Raw genomic sequence first — 19,581 nt, forward strand, 5'->3', positions numbered from 1 at the left:
TCTAATGTAAAACAATATATATTGTCAGACTCTCCCAGTCTGACAATTGATTCCGAGAACTGATTAGAAGAGTCCGGAGACTGACTGGGAGAGTCTGACAATATATATATATATATATATATATATATAATTTTTGTTTTAAAGCGATTTACGATGAGCGGGAAGCTTTCTTGCTTTGGTAAAACGATTTCACTAGGAACAACCTTAATTCTCTCTGCAGGACGGTATTAAATGGTACGAGTTGGATACCGCTTCATCCAACGGTGTACTTCAACCAAAACTGCCATTACTTCTGGGTTGGGTGAATTCTATTTTCTAGACCCACAACGACGTTCTAAAGGTTCAGTTGCTAAATACGGAATGATTAATTGCTATACACTTTCATTTTCATCGAGAATAGGTGAACTGTTGGCTTAATGGCCTCTTATGTTTTGTGGTCGAGAATTCCAGTATGATTCTATTTCAGCGAGTCATCACTGACCGGCCGGTCGTGGTACACACCAGGCAAGAGCAACACGAAGCATTACTGAAACCTACTTACGGATGAAAGAAAAAATCTAGATTCAAGTGAATTCCCCTTGTGTCCTGAATGCTTTGTAGAGAACGCCTTGAGAAAAGCAAGTAAAAAGAAAAGAACACTTTCTCTTTTAGCTACAGTTTTTTAGAGTTTTTTTTTTTTTTTTCAAATTACGCCAGTTATTTCTTCTATGACTGCACAGAGAAGTATATTGACGTTTGCCCTTATAAATAGATAAGTTAATCATCTGGACATTGAACGGGGCATCTTTAACGATCATTTAGCACCCGCAAACTCTAACTCAAGGTGCCAGATAGGCAAGCCAAGTGTTACCGCTCCGCCATCTCAAAGGTTACTTCCATTACTTGTAGTTATTGCTACGTGTAATTTAAAACACTATAGGCATCGCAGTGATGTTGGCCATGAAAAGCCATGAAAATAGCTCGTTTCTACTAAAACAACACTCACTTAAATATCGACGTAAGGAACATTTGCAGTGCAAGCTAGTTAAAACTACAGAACTTTGCTTATTCTATAAGCATGAGGGTCTTCAGTATCCCATTAAAGTCTATCCTATCATGTTACGATATTACTATAGCTTTTATTAATTTGTTTATTTTTACTCGTTTTACCAGTCTTGTGCTGTGGTTCCTGACAGTTTTCCGTTCGTTATGCAGAAAATCACGTGTAGCCATTCTACTTGTGCCGTAAGTTCCGCTCTATAGGGCATCCTAATTACACGGCTCTCGCCAATGTATTTTTAACATGAGAGATCATTTTTGCGCATGCAAGTCCTGCCAAAAATCTACTTGAAGAAATTCTATCTTATTGAGACGTAGTCTATCGGTGTAAAGACTAAAAATGCAACCTTTTACTGTTATCATATGTCTTTAGCTTTTTGGGAGACATAGCTACCCTAATGAAATTTCGGTATCAGTGAGCTGGGCCGTTGTCTAGCTATATCAATGAAGCGATACCCTCGCGTGTAACTGGTCATCTGGTCAACAGCGCAAGATTCAAATAACGGTTCAATTTCCGACGCGTTTTCATCTATACGAACCAGAAAACTTATTGCAACTGCAGTACATCAGGTTTTTCGAACTTACGAGGTGTTTGATTTATAATGGAATGATCGATAAGTGGTTTTCCTCGATAATCAGGACAGTAACTGACCTATTGCGCGATACTTGTACCTACGCGTTCATGTATCTGTCATGCATGATTTCTAGGCTAACTTCTATATTTAGTATACCGGATATTAGGTGTGTATAATAGCTTAAGGAAATTCAGCTTACCTTTAACACACATTTTATTTAGAAGGTCAGATCATGTGAGACGACTCTACAAAGTAGCGTAGAAAACATTCAGAGCTGAGATAATCCCGTTCACAGAGCGATCAAGGAGTTGAGTCATTTTTGATGATATAGTTTTTTGGATGAAAATATTCATAGAGCTGATGACTACTTTTGATAGTTTCAAGCCCATTTATTTGTCCCAACTGTTGACCAGACTACTGATTTACTTGATCAGTGAATTCACACCGAAGAGAACCGGGGCATTGCTCTCTCTAGAGAGGATAACAGATGAAGATTTACATTATCTATATATATATATATATATATGGAGCGGTCGTATTATTGGTATCTTTTTTAGTAATGTTCGAGTGTTTTCGCAAAAAATACTATATATACGCATATGCAATGACAATTGTGTGCGCAGTGTAAGTATAGTACAACTTTTAAATACCAACTTCAGCTGTCACATTTCTCGGGTCCTTATCGCGGTACATGCTACGATCACACAGATATTCACGTGTTTATTTACGTTTTCCCGCTAACGTGATAATGTCGCGTTCGTTAGAGGCACTTAGGGTTCTTCGATGGCAAAACTTAGCAGTCGATTATCACGTACGAGCTCACATTGGGATGACATAACGTACATGTGCTGTCGCGCTATGTGTTGACGAAACATGAAACCCAGAGATAAAGACAATCTGTTGTACGCCATAGTGAAAAAGGCAGTTTGCGGGTCAGTGGATTTCTCACTTGCGAGCAGTCTCTCTGCCCTCGGCAGACTACGTACTGTTGGCTTCGAATCATAAGGTCAGAGCTACCTAACAGGATGACATTTACGATCGCCGTTCGCTTCCATATTGCCATAGGATTCTGTCTTTTAATAGGATCTGGCCTTCTGCGTCCCGTAGACGCGTACGGCGCGTTCGCTCAAGCTGTCGCGACAGGTATCTCGAGACTCGCCACAAAGGCAATGGGTAAGTCCGATTCCTTTGGATAATCCTCTCGTCATCCTACGGGATAGTGTGTCTCGTTCTTCTTTGGAACATATATATCTTCGTTTGAACAATCTGCAAGTGTTCGTAGTGTAAGCGCAACGAAATACATCTTTGGCAGCACGCGGTACGGCTGTTGCTTGAACCGTCTATTGGCGTCGTCGTAATGTTGCGGAAAGAATTTATTGTCTCAAACTAAGCAAATCAACGTGCGTGTACAGCAGTCGCTGACATGGGATTCCTGTTACTGTATTTTAGTTCGCTTAGCGAGGAATAATTTTCGGATTTTACCTCTACAAATTGTCAAACCTACTACGTTTTGCTGAAAAGCTCAATGCAGCAACATAGTAAATTATTATGCTGATTTTCTTTTGCAGGCGGCGTAAATGGAGGCGTTTACGGAAACCCGGCATTGGTCCCGTCACGGTCAATACAGAAACCTGTGGTGGGCGCTGTCCAAGCGCCAATGAGCGCGTCTGTCCGCTTAAACTACATGATGATGTGGCCAGCGCCACCTAGAACTCTACCAGTTGCAGCAATTCGAAGACCAGTATATTACAACCTTTAAACGATGGTAGAAAATTACTCAAGTGACCGTTTAAATAGACAGTTGAAGCAAGTGACAAACAAGAGCCATATTTAGATTTTTTTTAGGTATGTCTTCTATAATCGATTTCACATCTCGTACACACGATGTGTACAATTTTTCTCATGGTTGTGGTAAAGAATTAGTTGTGATGTAAATTTATACGTGGAACCATCTGTGCCATTGGCAATGATGACAGCATAAGATACCTTCATCTTATCTATAAGATAATAGCGGCAACTCATGAATTCTCGAACCCATACTCGTACACGTCAAGAAAATATTAAGATCAGACGGGGATGAACATGAGCAACGTACATTATCATCAGCTGTGATCGAATTGGACCACTAGACAATCTGTACAACAAAGATACGCCTAAGAAATTTAACGCGCTCCCATTCTGTTTCCCACCCGTATTGAATGAACGGGAATACATAGACTGTCATTTTCTACACAAACCAGGATTTTTTCCGAAGCTAACGACAGGAATTGAAGGCACGTGTAACAATCACTCGATCATGATTCTTCAATAGATTGTACAACGTTGCAAACAATTCTTCAAAATGACTATAACGTTCTTCTTCTTATGCGTCCTGAGATGATAATTTCGATTCCCTATTTTATAAATTGTTCTATGATGCTGCAAACGCTTGATGTAACATTTTGTGCATGTTAACATCTAACTAAGACTAACTTCGAACAGATTGGGTACTTTAAAGACTTCTAGTCTCATATAAAGTTTTCGACGAATGGACGCTCAGGCGTCTTTAAACGATTTCTGTTTGAATTGGTTTTCTTCTGCTACAAGCCATTAATTGTGCGGTTGCTGTCCAACAAAATGGCCATGATACTCCTACTGAACGCGAACGTGAGCTCCGACGTCCAGTTTGATAGCTTTTTCTTAATAACCTACTCACCGACACTGTGAAAGCAATTAGAGAGCCACCTGCCTTGAAACGGATCAAATATTGATTAATAATATTTATTTTCTTCAGGAAAAAATATAAATTACATAAATCTGTACTCACATATAGCAAGCTATAAATCATATGTATGCGTGGCAGCGCATCTATAGGCAAGGCACGTCGCGACACGGTATTTACATCTGAAAAAGAAGAACCGATTGGTTCTCGATTTTGTCGTAAACCAAACAACAACTGCTCGCTAAATTATTATTACAGTTACACGGTTCCATGTAAAAACGGTTAGTGCAGAAACGTGTGTAAGAAACAAGCAATCGCCTCCTGACTGCAATAGATTTCAATTGAAAACCATCCAATCTTAGAACGTGCTTATCCTATTTACTGGTCGAACGTAACACAGTATGCTTTTGAACATTACTGTAGTACCATGGCACACTATACATATTGTGAAAAATACCATGCTGGATTGCATAACCGTCTATTAACCTGCTCAGGCTATTGTGGGCAGCATCAGCGGTTAGATTACAGTAAAAAGTGCACATCTGGGTGCGGGCGCTTGCAAAGGGTCCTCTTAGATCAAACTGTGATTAGAGTTGTACGCCCGACGTCACCGTTAGGTATTCCAACACACGGTCAGCCTTTGGCACGAAACGAAGCATGTCGATACTCGCTTTCGAACCAAAACCACCGACTTTCGCAATTCTTGCAGGCAAACATGCTATCTATTTTGAGTCAATCTGTACTTTATGAATTTTCACAATAAACATGCTTTTCCATCTAAAAGACTGTATTTCCATTGCAGAACTACCTTGTATATAGTATCCTATTTTGCTCCTGAATTAGCTTTTAGATTCGTGTATATTTCAGTTTATTTCTGAACCAGACAACGATGACAGAAAAGCCGCTATTTGGACAGTTACCATATAGAAACACGTGTTAAATAGTCAGTTTCCATTTGTCGGTCTAAATATATAGCTTCAAAAGCTTGCCATCATAACTAGTACGCTGGTGATCTCTGCCGCAGTGCGAACTGCACGCGGAAGACATTGCACGCATTTTCGGCTGGCCTGGCGTTAATTTAGAGGACTCATTTTTACTCAGTTTTTGCATTTCCAGCATTTGGGTCATAAGTCAGTAACGCATTACATGCTAAATACCAATTTTGGCCCGCGAGGCCCAGACTCTAGGCACAGCTTTTGTGAAAAGCTTCCTCGATTGCAGCAATGCATCCTGTCTTCCGGATCCCGACGTCTTGTCACCATTCTACCCTCTAACCTTCAAACCTTCGATTCGTATTCGATTATGGCCTTGATGCCTAATCAATCTCCAGTGAATTATTTCGAGGAACGGAACTTCTTCTGTATGTCAGATATACATATCTTCATAGACGTGTATATACGATATGTGAGTCTAACTTCCGCCTGAAGGAAACAATTTAGGGCATTGACCTGAATAAAACCTGTCTATGTATGTCATATATAATGGCAAATTTAATCGTAAAGCATACGCCTAAAACTAGAACAGGAAATATATCCTCAATTAGTTCCTTAGATTGTCTTTATGTACCGTATGCGAGGCCCTGGACCACGAACGACAGGGACATTTACTTTAGTTTAACATCTTGCATCAATTATATCAACTTACGCTCAGACATTCATACTGCAAGTAAGCTAAGGATAAGTTGCCCTGCTGTGGCTCATTGTTCAGTATTGCATAGCTGAATGTGAAAGTGCGTTAAAGTTAAATGATAGAAAACAAGGTAGTTAAGGAACTTTCCTTATGTTTGATAAACACTTGGGCAGGGACACCAACGCGGTAGATGTTAAGACTACACGGTATTTTTACCGGTTACTAAAAATTTTTACCGGTTACTAAAAATTTTTGCCGGTTACTAAAAATTTAGATTATCAGGACTATTCAGAGGGCAAAGAGCAACCAAAAGGCGATGGGCAATCGGTATAGTTGTGCGTACATCGATGGTAGCACTAACCGCCGTGTAGGCTGAGCAATCCGTTTATGGTCTTACGCGCCCAGTAATTACAAAATCTGTATGTGGGTCAGCACCCTCCTGCAACTACTCAATCGCAAATCGGCCGTACGATGCTAGCAGCCGGCAAGGAGAAGTGTTTGATCAATGATGATTCTAGAGAATTCCGAAATCATTTTGTGTTTCCGGCGATTTTCTTGCTTCAGTATCTATCTGCACATCTATTTTGTGGAGTAGAAATGTCGTACCTATGCACCCAGCTGCTAGATCTCGAAGGGAAGAAAAACATCATGCCATGACATCTACATGGTTGCGTTTTATTATATTGTATTTGTATATGATAATCATCGGTATCACTATCATCATCGTGTTCTCATTACCGTCATCATTGCAATTAATTACTAGGGAATTACTCCGCTCACATGACACTTTCATTAATAATCGTAATTGATAATAAGCTTAAACATGGCAATTCGGGGCCACGGAGACTTAGAATGTGGTAACTCCGCTCTCTCTCTCTCTCTCTCTCTCTCTCTCTCTCTCTCCCTTTCTATTTCGTTCTTTCTCGCTGAATGGAATATCGGTGACACTTTATATATCACAGTGAAAATAAACCTAGAAAATTTTCATTGCCCTCCGTTGACTTTCACACTGGAACGCATCGCTTCCAACAGCGTTGATCACGACATACTCCCTAAAAATCTCGTGTGATGGTGCAAGCAATGCTACCGGCCTCAGCAAACTGATAGAATGGCTCAATTCAGTAACGATGGACCCCACGACGGGTTTCAATATTTCTTTTGCTTTGGATTGGGGTCTTTAGCCAGTTAAATCGAGATCAACGGTCGGATTTGAAAGAAGGCCTAGAAAGTGGCCATAGGCAAATATCGTGCGCACGGGTCACCGATCAAAAACGAGACGAATAGCAAACTCAAAATGTCAACAATGCGATATAGGCTATTTACAGATCCGTGTATGCTATATCGTGCTGGCATAACGGCAACAGTCAGCTAATTTCTTCGATGAAATAGTGGAGGGAGGCATTCGGTATGATCAAGCAACCAATTCAATTTGAAGTCGGTCGGCCGGCCGGCCGGCCGGTCGGTCGGTAATCCCTATACATTCGTCGCGTCAACGGAGAAAAAGAGCGTCAATTTGACAAAGCATACGGAGATTCTAGTACATTTATATATATATATATATATGCAGAATCTTGCTCATGTTCGTATATACACCTGGCACATATCTAGTTGTTATTAAATGCAGCGATATATTGTGATGATTCAGCCATTGATGGAAGCAATCGATAACGCAATATAACATAGAGATAGATTCATTTTTCTATTCCTAAGTCCTGTACTGCATTTACAAGAACGAAGCTACCTGCAGCAACAGGGCGAGGTGAGATTTCTATTTACATAGGGCATAGTATTACTCCTATAATTAGAAAATTTGCACCGTATGAGAACGTAGTAGGAGAACATTTAGAGCAAAAATATTTTCTTTCGAAAAAAAAACGTATCAACTCTCCGATCCGCCACTAGATGATTTTCTGCCGTCGAATGCCTCTCTGCCAAATCTGACTATGTCCCTATCGGAGAGATTAGTTCCAGTGCCAATGGCTGCTTGCTGTTTAAGCGCTCTGTCCCCTGTCATCATTGCGTCGCAATAAATACATCTACCACATTCGTCGTTGGGGGGTCATTTTGTTCACCGGTTTCGAGTGCGGCAATGACAAATCATCACGTTTGTTTAATTGATGGCTTTCGTGGATAATAGATCTGCCAACAGCGTACGATCTCCTGTGCTGTCCTTCACGACGCCTTTTTTTGGTGACTAGTTTTATAGGGGTTTTTCTTTTGGCAATCCCGGTTCTCCTTATCATTGTGGCTAATAGCTTAGGTAAGACGTCTTGTTCTTACGACATCGCGCACATTTCCTTTGACGGCCTTCATACGTATGCTCACTGATAGAATATATGCCTAAGGTAGCCTTTCTGTCTACGTTCACCTTGTCGATTGCCGTCTCGTTGGTTGATGTTTACCTAATATTTTGCGCTTAGTTCAAACTACTCTGTTGTTCACCCTCGAGCCCGGCTTGACGGAGCTCGTTCCGTACTCGGTCTACTGAGCCGAATAGTTCCTACATGAATCAATCAATAAAACCCTTTGCTACCATTATTATTATCCTTACTATGATTATAATAATAATTATTGTTTATATTATTACATATTAGCAACTATATAGCGAGGGAGAGGAGTATGTGTCTGTGTGCCCTTGTGTTTGGAGAGAGAGATGAAGAACAACTTTCTTTAGGTATTTATCATTATAGTAATAAGAAGACTAATGATCAGTTAAGCTAGTTAATTATTTTCTTATATCGGCGCCTTCCTAGATTTCGTTTGATACTTGTTTGCATGGCTAGCAATAGTTAGTGATAGAAAGTTCAACGGGCTATACGGGATTGACCCAGACCAGACCGTTCGTGCGGACGCTTCTCGTAATGTATATACCACTAATATTTAGAGAAGCTCGAGTTAGATAGCGGACGTGTCAACATTGCCTTCCCACGATAGATAAAGTCGTTAATTGTACACTACTCAGCAGAATCTGATTTTTTCGTATTGGCTGAACGGGCTACCAACACGGAATTGCAGTGGGCGTACACAGATAAAAAGGATATGAATGTTCAGACAGTCGCTACAATCGCGCCAACGGTCTCCTACCGTTTACCTTGCACTCACTGATTCACCCAACGCACACATTTCATTCGCTGTCGCGGGGGGGGGTGTTTAATAGTGGACAATATCTTGAGGTTTACAGCACAATGATACGGACCATTGTTTACGGTGTTCCCACAATGCGTGTGTTGTGAAGACTGGCGTGCGAGATGTGTAAATTCATAGATAGAAAAGTGATCGAGTGTAATTAGGTGTAGAAGTTCAATTTTAAGTTAAAGAGATTGAGAACATTGCAGTGGTGGCTATACTAGTCAAAACCTTAGGATCGAATCGGATGTGTTTTTCCTGCTGATGGCTACGGCCTCTGTGAAAGTTCGCTAATTTAGAAAATCAGTTTGATTCAAGCCCGAGAAGACTAAAATTGTACTCGGGTAATTAAAAGATTTATCACAATTTAGTCAGACTATTTACCCGCATTTCAAATGAGATATACTTGTGGTCCCTGGCATTTGCCGCACAGTCGATCTGGTCAGATCAGGAATCCCGGAGGCGAAGGAAGGTGGGCTGATAAAAAACATTGTGTGAGGAGGTTCATTGCTTTCATCAGCATTTGGATTTAACGAACTATCCAAATGTCTCTGTTTACGAGCAAACACGTCAATTACCACTGCCCCCATTTCACTGCCATGGAACCAAAGACGATCCGAATGGAAAACGTACAACGCAAAATGCATACTTCCGTGTTCCGTTTTTTTCATCCGTTTCACTAATTTTTACGGACATTACGCAGCTGTTCATCGTAACTGTTACAATAATAATCGTGCTTTCTCCATGTTACAGAGGTGGTAAATTGAAAAAATTGTTTGCTAGCAGCACAGGCGCTAGCTTGATTACTCTAGCGTGAATGAAGTTTGATGTCATCATTTTCTCCGGTACGATCACTTTCTTTCGTTATCTGGTGTTTAGCAATTCATCGTTAGCATTCATTACCATTAATATACTTATTATAATTAATAATATTTCGTGTAATTTGTACAGCGTAATAATTGTAGTTGGTTGTTGTTACAGAGGTTGAGCTTTGTTCCAATCTTCTCTGTGTTAAAAACAGGGCCTCTGCTTAACCTGCTATATCATAGTGGTGATCGCCGTACTGTCCTTCTTCTAACACCACATCCTGAAAAAAAGATTTCCAAACACCGAAAAAAAAAAGAGAAGAACATAACAAACTGCCTTTTGTATTCTGGTTATAACTCACGAACGTGCATGTGAAAGGTGATAAACACTTACATTGCAATAAAAAGTAAATACACCCTTAAATTCAAAGGAAAATATAAAAACATGCCGAAGAGATTTTAAAGGGGGGTCTGGAAGTTGAAGGAACCTAATTGATTCCAATATATGGACAAGGCAGAATAAAATATAAAAATCGAAGCAGACTCCTCGGTAGTGTACACCGACAGCCCACTTTTATAAGGCAACCTGCCGATAGAATCGTATATTTATACGTCGCGTTATTGTGCAATAATTACAGTTATATATCTATCCTAATCACTGATACGCATAAAACATTTAATGATGCACCGTCTAACGTTAGAACAGCTTTTCAGGTAATAAACAAAGTTTTGAGTAATTTCATAACAAACCTGCGATCCGGCACGTGGCCGCATTGCTGCTGCACCGGGATGCCCCAGGGGCTGTCTGACGGGCAGCGTGGCGTACGGGATGGGAAACTGCTGTCCAGGCAGCAGCGGGCAGTCCTGAGGAGCTACCACCATACCGTACTTTTCAACGTCCACGTAACGCGTCGTCGCCCCGGCTCCCGCCGGCCTCATGATCGTCATCTGGGCATTGGGCATGAGAGTTCCAACTGGAACTGACCCCCCTTTCAAGGGAACCGTTCCTGGAGGAACTGCACCGCCGTGAAAAAAATATCACCAACACGAAAGTACGCCGCAATTGTTCGAATAGGTCAGATGAACACGAGAAAAGTAAAACGGAAATAGTTAATTACGACTAGTGGTGCTTGTGTCAAAGGATGCACATATGAGTTTCGGGAAGGTAATCGAAACAGGTTTAAACGGAGAATAAAGGTCGAAGACGGTTGTCGAGTAAATATTGCTCTTTTTATAGGTAGCTTAGCTATACTGATATCGTAAAATTATTATCAGATTTTGAAACAATGTTATTATTAATTCATAATGTTAGATATGAACATTCAGTTGATTTACGCGGGCAAATCAGACCGCCGCCGGCGTAAGGCAGACGTAGCGTTTGCCTATGCATAGCGCCTATGCATTTCTAATACACGATATTTAAATAGTAGGGATTAGTTCGTAGTTAGCGACAACGGTAAGTAAAAGTTAATTGCAGTAACATAGGTAAGAAGCAAAGCATCTAGGAAAGGAAATGTCGGAGCCAATTTAACTATATCGTATATAATTATCTATCGCAGGCAAAAGTTTAGAATGTATACGACACAAACATATTTGAACGCACCATCGTAAGTCACGTGAGGGAACTCACCGATTACTGAAAGAACGTAAAAATATGAACAAAATGTATTATAGAACTTAATAGGAAATTAAGAATTAAGACTTAAATTCTTACAAAGGATAGACAAGCAATAGTAACAACGGTTGTTCATCGCAAAACAGAAAGAACAGCAAATCTCTCGAAAAGTACCAGCAGAGTCTCTTATTTGGGTCGAAAGATGGCCTAGTTTAGAATGTAGTCTTAAAAAAATACAAAGAGTTGACAAGTAGAATACACGACAGCTCTCTAGAGATCAACGGGGTGCTTATTTATATGCATATCAGCTGAAACAGATATGTCTACTATTCGTTGAACTGCTTAAACGAGTTTTACGAACAACAGACGCCAAAGTTGTCACTGCATCCACAATCCCCGAACTACCATTTTCATAGCTGTGAAACCCTACATTTCAACGGAGATCGTCAGAACTGAACCTAATTGCAAGAAAGCTAAGCACCTTCTATGTATTCTAAAAAAAATGGTTCAGAACGAAAGCAGACATCGGAAACTGTTCCTTGTGAACGTCTTTAGGTAGATACTGACCGACCATGTTCTTGTATTTCTTCCGTTCTCGACTAACGAGGCAGCAAGCGATGAGAGATACGATCGTTATAATGCCAAGGGAAGCCAATGTGGGCGCAAGAATTGTCCAGCGAAGATAGACCGGGAGGTCGCCCTGGCCACCGGCACTCCCCCGGGGGAAGATCGCGTCGGACAGAGAACCTTCCGTCAATACAGTCATTGTTTCCGATGCTTCACTGGTGGAACCCTCGCCTTCAGCAAGAAGTTTCAGTTCATATGAAGTTCCTTCCCGTAATCCAGATAATGTGTAGCGCTGATCAGAAGTGCGCGGTATTGTGAGCTCACGCCAGGGCCCAGATTGCTCGCGATATGACAGAATGAAATCTGCAAGCAATACAGTCAGGGTCACATGATGAAGCAATGAAATGAATGATGAACTATTCCTGTTTAATCCGTGCAACAAAATATTACACATATAAGAAGCATGGATTTCCGAAGTTCAGCTGATGATCACACTAACGTACGGTATGCATATTAAAAAGAATAATAAATAAGCTAAAAAAAAAGCTCTAAAATAAGCCACGTGCCAATAGCTCGCCATAGTCTTTGTTTTATATTGCCGTACCGTACGAAGTCATGACACTCCTATTTGTTTATATTGCTATTGTTTAAACTACTTACGCTGTGCTTGTGGTCCAGGGAGTTCCTGGTACTTAATGGTAATGGAGGTCCTTCCGGTTCCTTCGAGACTAATCCTTGGCGGTCGGGGGGGCTCAGTATCGGAGGTCCTGGAGAGAATGTCTTGCGACAAAGGTCCGGAACCTACAGAGTTCTCAGCCGCCACCACGATGCTATATTCCGTGCCTCTCTTCAATCCACTCAGAAGATGCTCCTCCTCCTGTTGGCGTGTTGCGGCTGCAGTTTGATAAGTATAATTCAGACTCGCGCCCACCGGCCGATATCCAATGTAATACTTTGTAATATCGCCATTCCATTGATCCTTAGGTGGCGCCTTCCAACGAACCCGGATCACAGTCGGTCCTTTTGGCTCAGCAATAATGTCAGTAGGGGGTGCCGACGGTTCTGTAAGTAGTTACAAGATAGCGATATGGATCAGTATTGATAAAAATTTACTAGCCTGCTTTTTTATCATATGTGAACAGGTCAATGGAATCACAATTTGAGATATAGCTTCAAGCACTTGCCCCCCATTAAAAGTCTAACCGTAGTGGGTCATGCTGGGCCGAAATGGGGTTCCTCCAACAATCCTGTAAAATGGCATGGTAGTTATATACGCAGCTGTTAACCTTTAAATAATACCTACGCTTTCTGAATTCTTTGATTTTTTCATTCCTCATATTCCTGAGTGTTATTATTATTCGGTTATAATGTTTGCCATCACAAAGACTTTATCAACCGTGGCTGCAAACTTGTTAGTTACCTCTACCAGAGCAGCGAAGAGATGCGCGCTTCTCACGCAGACAACAGCGTTCTGATTAGACTGCCTTACTTTATCATAGCTGCATAATCATCTGTTCTGACTATTCTCCCACATCGTTTGACTTACCTGAGCCTTCAAGCCTCATACGCTAGTGGATTTTGTAGAAGAATAGCATGCAATCGTAGAGAATATAAAATTAATCCACGGTAGTCTCTCAAGTTAAGTCTAAATATTTGTTAATAATTTAAAGTAAAATGTCATCTATGAGTTTAACTTACTTTCATCTGAAGTTCTAAAGCGAACGCTGTCTGAATGATGTCCACTACCGACAGCGTTAACAGCGGCCACCCTCACATTATAGTCCGATCCTGGCCGAAGCCCAGTCAGAGTCGCCGTTAGTTGTGACGCCGCCTCAACCTCTTGCTCGTGAAGACGGTACGCGGAGCCTATGCGGAGGCAAGAGTTAAAAATACGATGCACACACAAGTTGTAACATTGTACATTACACAAAACTTATTTTTCTGCCACCTAAAACTTGATTCGATTTTCTTGCTCCGTTTCACATTTACATTAGTTGCCCATGAATATTTACACTGTATGGTCAAATAGCAAATACGTATCGAGATAAGGCATACATAACCTAATGTCATTCTAAGGTGATTACATTAAGACCGGGCGGAGGCTAATGGACCGTGTTCTATAACGGTAACATATATATCGTATTCAGTTCTTGCTAAAGGCGTTTACCTGTAACCTGTTAGTCTTCGCGATGAAGTCGTATGGAAAAAAAATATGTCAGATACGATTGCTATGGTTTTATCTTACAGAAAAAATACGCGTCGCGTTTGCACATTCTGCATATACTTCATCAGTTGACGACGGTCATAGAACGTTCAACATTCATTCCGAGTGTTATATTTATAAAGATTGTACGTTCACAGCTTTTTCTATTTAAATTCAGTTATTTATAGCTAAAGAAGTCATTCTGACTATGGAACCAACACTTCTGCGGTTTCTCATGTTCAAAGACTAATGTCAATAGGGAACGCTGTAACAATCGAGTTTTTCCCTTAATTAAAGTGTGCCTTTGCACGCTTCTTTCCAGTTAACTTTGAAACCTTCGTAATGGCCGCGAACGCACGAAACCTAGCAACTGGTGGCGCGCAAGACGTCTTTGGTGATGATTTGGTGGTGGTTTTCTGTAAAATTCTTTTGCATGCATTCAATAATACAGATTCACCGCTCATCAAAATTTTTGGTGGCAAGTTTTTTTATTCCTTCATCTGCTAGGTGTATTTCAGTCATCGACAATAACGTGATACTGCGTTAAATGTTTTTAATCTGACGGGCATACTGCGCAATGTTGTTGTACGTCGGTGATGCTCAAATAGCAATATCTATATTTGCTTAAAAAATATACACAAACATTCAAGTTAAGGTCGTCGTAAGGGGTCGTGGAACCATCAAACTATCACTGCTTTGTCGCTAAGTGTTCCTTTGAACGCCTATGTTTTATACGATGGATAACAACATGGAAATGCTTTTTAGCAAAAACCGTAAAAACACCTGAGTCTAGAAATAATAGAGATCAGAAAGAGCGGCAACCGCCAATCAGAAACAATGAGAGCATATTAGAACGTTTCACCGCCTTGATTATCCATCACTTTATTTGCGAATAATAAGCAACATCCTTGCTCGCTGCCCTACTGTTCCTTTGTCGTCTTTTTATTAAATGTTTCCAAAAAAAAAGACCCTTAGCTGTCATTTGCCTTGTGCGGTCAAATAACAAAGACATATCGAGATAGCCGTACCTATTACCTAATACCGTCCTAAAGTGACTTGAACTGTATAATCCAACATGGAGACCACAGCTAACTATATCCAGAGATAGGCAGCTGCTGTAACTATTCAGCTGACGTGTCTCCTTCTCAGTTCCACACAACAAACAACAAAAGTATATCCACGAACTATCTGTTTCAGGTTCATCAGGTTGCCCGCTTTGAAAGTGCGCTAGCTTATTAAGTTTGTTGCGAAGTTGTTTCGCAAAGTTGAAGGTACAGACAACCAACTATAACAGGGCTTGCGAAATCAGATCGTTAAAGGCCACGATTGAAAGAGCGAGAAGTTTATTTTGAGAGGGCAGAAGTGCTATCGCATTCTACATGCCAGAGAATAACATAAGCAGAGGTTGTGCGGCTGCTGGACCGAGTGCGCGCACCTCACGCCTTCCGTGACATCAAAGTCCAAGAGACTCTAGAGCCGGAAGCTTCAAGACGCTTCGGGTTTACGGTCGTTCAGAAACCAAAAACCTACCACTTATACTCAGCAGTAAAAAAAACGCGACTATAAATGGCGACCTATGTGTGTCTTGCGGGCACACGTTACCACAGTGTGACAGGAGGATGAGATAGCGAGATGGATCCTACAACACGATTACTTGAGGTCGCCGGATAAACCATGTTGCCCTAGCAGACGATCTGTTATCTAAAAGCGATGTGGCATTTGAGTTGTTGTATGACAAGCTGGAAATATTTAGATATTCGATAAGCAACTGCATAGCAAGAGAATTAATATCGCTGAATCTGCTCGCCTTATCCCAATTCTCGATTGCATTTTAGATAAATTCATTTAATACCATAAACAGCTTACTGCTGTTCTTTTAATGAATCAATTCAATAAGGGTGGAACTACGTCTGTACCTCAATGATCATACTGTAGGGGGCGAAGAGACAACTGTTCGTCAGAATAGAGCGATCGCGACAATATACATAGATTCCTCGGTAAACCGCTATTTTTTATAGTGAAATAATTGTTTACGCTGAGCGAATCGATGGGGCAATGGAAACGTGCCCGCTGTGACAAGACTAACCTAAAGAAGACTATTTGATTACGCTTGTCGTGCCGAGACGACTGCCGTAAGCAAAGATCGTATTTTTGCAAGACGTATTGGTTAAACTATTGGTAGCGTTAGATGGAGTTTCTCGCAAACATAAGCACGGCTTGTGACTGGACTGATACCAGGGGGAGACAGAGGCATAGGAGATTGCTCAGTAGTAATGACACTAGACCGTTCTATTCCTGAAGCATCTACACTGTCCTTCACGGCGGATACTGAAAATACTTAGATTTACATAAAATACGATCGGTATATGATACGCAATATTTGTTCAAATTAAGAGGAAGGGACCTGATAGGAATAATCGTATAAAATGCGAACTAGTACACATTTTACTTTTACTGCTCAACTGAATCAATAGTTCGACACAGATTTACTTGGCAAGATGTCTAAGACGAAATAAGCGACCCGTTCTATTATGAACGATTATCTACTGACGGAATGAGCAAATCAGACTTATTCATTTCGTTCTGTTTAAGCATTGGCCAAAAGTTCTCGTCATACTGTTCAATGACCCTTCTACTTTATATACGAAGAACTTTCTGTCAGTCCATACTGCCTATACGCGAGTAGTGAAATAAAAATACCGTATTAAAAGCACGGAAATGCATGATAAAGCACAATACGCTGCACTCGTCATAGAATGAGCTAATGGCTAAATATGGAGCTGCGTAAGATTCACTAGATGCATTACCATCACTGTTGCTCTTCGCCGCTATTGGTTCCTTTAACGGTGGCAATTTGGAAACAATGGACTGTGAAAATTGGGTAAATCTAACATCTAAACTTTTGTTCGGAGACAGTCGTCTCATCTCGCTTAGGAGTTTTACGCTTGCCCCGAATATTTACTTTTCTCTGTTGGTCCTGTAAGTATACTGCTATTTTTACACTTAGCCCTATCAGAAAATCATTGCTCTAGTCTGTTATGTTCTTACAATTATTCTGAACATGTTTAGATCCTCGTGGAGCAGCTTGCAAACAAAGATATTTAACGTGTAATGACTTTGGCCAACTATTTCCATTGTTTTTTCATTACATTAATTAATTTCGACTGCAAATGCTGATGGCGGCGACTTTGGTGGTGCAATTACATACACGTATGCACGTATGTATACTACGATATAGTTTATGGGGTTTCTTATCATATAGGTGACATGTTATCATTTTGTGAAAGGCGCTTGTTCTCGTTCAGCATTAATAATCACTACTTTCGGGAACGTCAAGATTGATAATCCTATCGTTTAATAGCTATGGAGCTCAATTGTCAAGTCTCATAGCTACGCATAAGATTGACTGGCTTATTGAGTTACTTACCGTGATGTTTCCAGTACTGAATGATATACTTGGTGACAGAAGTACTGCCATACGGAGCTGCCCAGCGCAGTCTGATTGAATTGGAAAAAGTTTCAATGACTTTAACGTCGATTGGGGCTCCCGGTGCCTCTGTATGTCACAATCATAAAGAAAAGCCCAGTAAAATTAATTATGTTAGCTTTCAGTGTGACCGACTGGTTACTCATTAAACGTTTAGAAGCTAAATTTGAAATAGCGATCTTTAAAAAAATAAAAATAACAACAATAACAAAGAATCTCGTTCACTTAAGCTGCCTTTTTTTTTTGATAATCAAAAGTGAGAACCGTAAGCTTTGCTATAAGCCAGAAATAAGTCAAAACGGTCCAACGATCCTTTATGCTCGACCTTCAACAGTAGAGTGCTATTAACTATAAAAGCCGAATTAGAGCATGAGTGGAACATAAATTGTTACGCTCAGCTCTTAAATTTATATAGGCACTCTCTGTAGCTCTAAGCAAAACGATCGGAACGGTTTAGAACTCTCAAAGAAAAGAACAATTCTGTTGTAATTAGTAATGATTTAAATCTTAGACAAAACTCACTCATAAATTGTAAACGAAAATATTTGAAATAAATAAGAATATTGCCCTTTATTTGTTTAAATCGAAGTCTATATGGCTTTGGCAGCGGACCATATATTGATACTTATTGTACAAAACAAGCCATTTCGAGTAGGATGGCCTACCAAGAACGCTGAGTTTGATTGTTCGCTTATCATCTCCATAAGCGTTCGCAGCCGTACAGGTGAACAAGCCGTTATCCGCCCGATCCGTTGATGCTACCTGGAGTTCCGAGTTAATCCCACCCTCAAAGGTGTTCTCAATTACCTCCATTCTGCACGGATTTTTTTGGAAAAACAGACATGTAATTAGATACTTACTCTGTCATACTTTCTTGAGGTCCCTACCCCATGAAAAATTCTGCGATCTATGATAAATGCGTAAATCAGTTTATTGAACGCACTCCTTAACTCGAGCTTGATAGAAAATTGTCGTACGTAGTTAATATTCCGATCTAACCTGGGTGTGTCGAGAGTGATGACCTGTTCGCCTTTCTTCCAAGTTATGTTCAATGGAGAATCGCCCAATGCCTCGCATTTTAGTACAGCTGTATCCCCGCGGCGAACCGTCACAGGTGCGTACTTATGCCCGCTGGGTATCTTGGCCGGAACTGCAAGTTCCCATATGATTAGTTTTGTTAATTAAATTCATAATGTCAACGTTTAAGTTATCACTCATTTCAGTTAACATTGCATTTTGCTGTAAAACATGCATAACGCCTTCACTGGGCTAAATTCACAAATGACAATTGTTTGCATTTTTATCGCTGTCTAGACACATTGTTTCGGTCAATTTGTGTTTTTAAACTTATTTTTCTGTTCACGTTTCACTTCTTATTGAACAACTGTATTTCACACATATAGCCCAAGGGACTGGGCATGAATGCATGCAAACGGCTCTCGTCGATCAGTTATAATCGATTCTAATATTAGTCGACAGCTTCTGCCATCTGCAAGTGACCATGTCCCCAGCTGAGCTGGCCACCGGTGCCGGTAGTTCCAATAAGCCTTCTGCGTTTGCGTAGGTAGATGAAAACGCTGCAAATAAAGCTACAAGGCTCAAGTGCTGACCGTAGCGACATAAGCAAACAGACAGAGAGACAGCAAACAAAAGAGCCAGAGTTAACTACGAATGAAAAGCACGATAAAAACAAACAGGATCCAGGGTTAGCTGTAATTAGGTATAAGACTAGTGAATCATTAGTGAAGTTCTCCACAAATACAACCATGACTGGATTCAGAAAAAAACGACGGGTTGAATTCATCTCACCCTCGTTGAAGTTGCATTTCCCCTC

The 19,581-nt window shown here is 40.6% G+C and overlaps 2 protein-coding genes across 37 annotated transcripts in view; one reads left to right on the forward strand and one right to left on the reverse strand.

Annotated features, from left to right (window-relative positions):
• LOC111246979 (uncharacterized) overlaps positions 1–5,097 on the forward strand; it is a 48,663-nt gene extending 43,566 nt beyond the window's left edge. For both annotated transcript variants that reach the window (XM_086982553.1, XM_086982554.1), the window contains one exon: positions 3,182–5,097. In XM_086982553.1, coding sequence (XP_086838679.1) covers positions 3,182–3,372 — 191 coding nt within the window. In that variant the 3' untranslated portion in view covers positions 3,373–5,097. The remainder of the gene's footprint in view (positions 1–3,181) is intronic.
• A 1,500-nt stretch (positions 5,098–6,597) lies between these two features.
• LOC111246975 (cell adhesion molecule Dscam1-like) overlaps positions 6,598–19,581 on the reverse strand; it is a 146,202-nt gene continuing 133,218 nt past the window's right edge. For all 35 annotated transcript variants that reach the window (XM_086982528.1, XM_086982527.1, XM_086982529.1 and 32 more), the window contains 9 exons: positions 18,747–18,897; positions 18,413–18,561; positions 17,688–17,816; positions 13,756–13,923; positions 12,718–13,119; positions 12,058–12,420; positions 11,479–11,511; positions 10,626–10,891; positions 6,598–10,156 (listed from right to left, as the gene is read on the reverse strand). In XM_086982528.1, the coding sequence (XP_086838654.1) occupies positions 10,100–10,156; positions 10,626–10,891; positions 11,479–11,511; positions 12,058–12,420; positions 12,718–13,119; positions 13,756–13,923; positions 17,688–17,816; positions 18,413–18,561; positions 18,747–18,897 (1,718 nt within the window). In that variant the 3' untranslated portion in view covers positions 6,598–10,099. The remainder of the gene's footprint in view (positions 10,157–10,625; positions 10,892–11,478; positions 11,512–12,057; positions 12,421–12,717; positions 13,120–13,755; positions 13,924–17,687; positions 17,817–18,412; positions 18,562–18,746; positions 18,898–19,581) is intronic.

The sequence above is a fragment of the Varroa destructor genome, unplaced genomic scaffold (genome assembly GCF_002443255.2).
Source record: "Varroa destructor unplaced genomic scaffold, Vdes_3.0 BEIS01000003.1, whole genome shotgun sequence".
NCBI lineage: Eukaryota > Metazoa > Arthropoda > Arachnida > Mesostigmata > Varroidae > Varroa > Varroa destructor.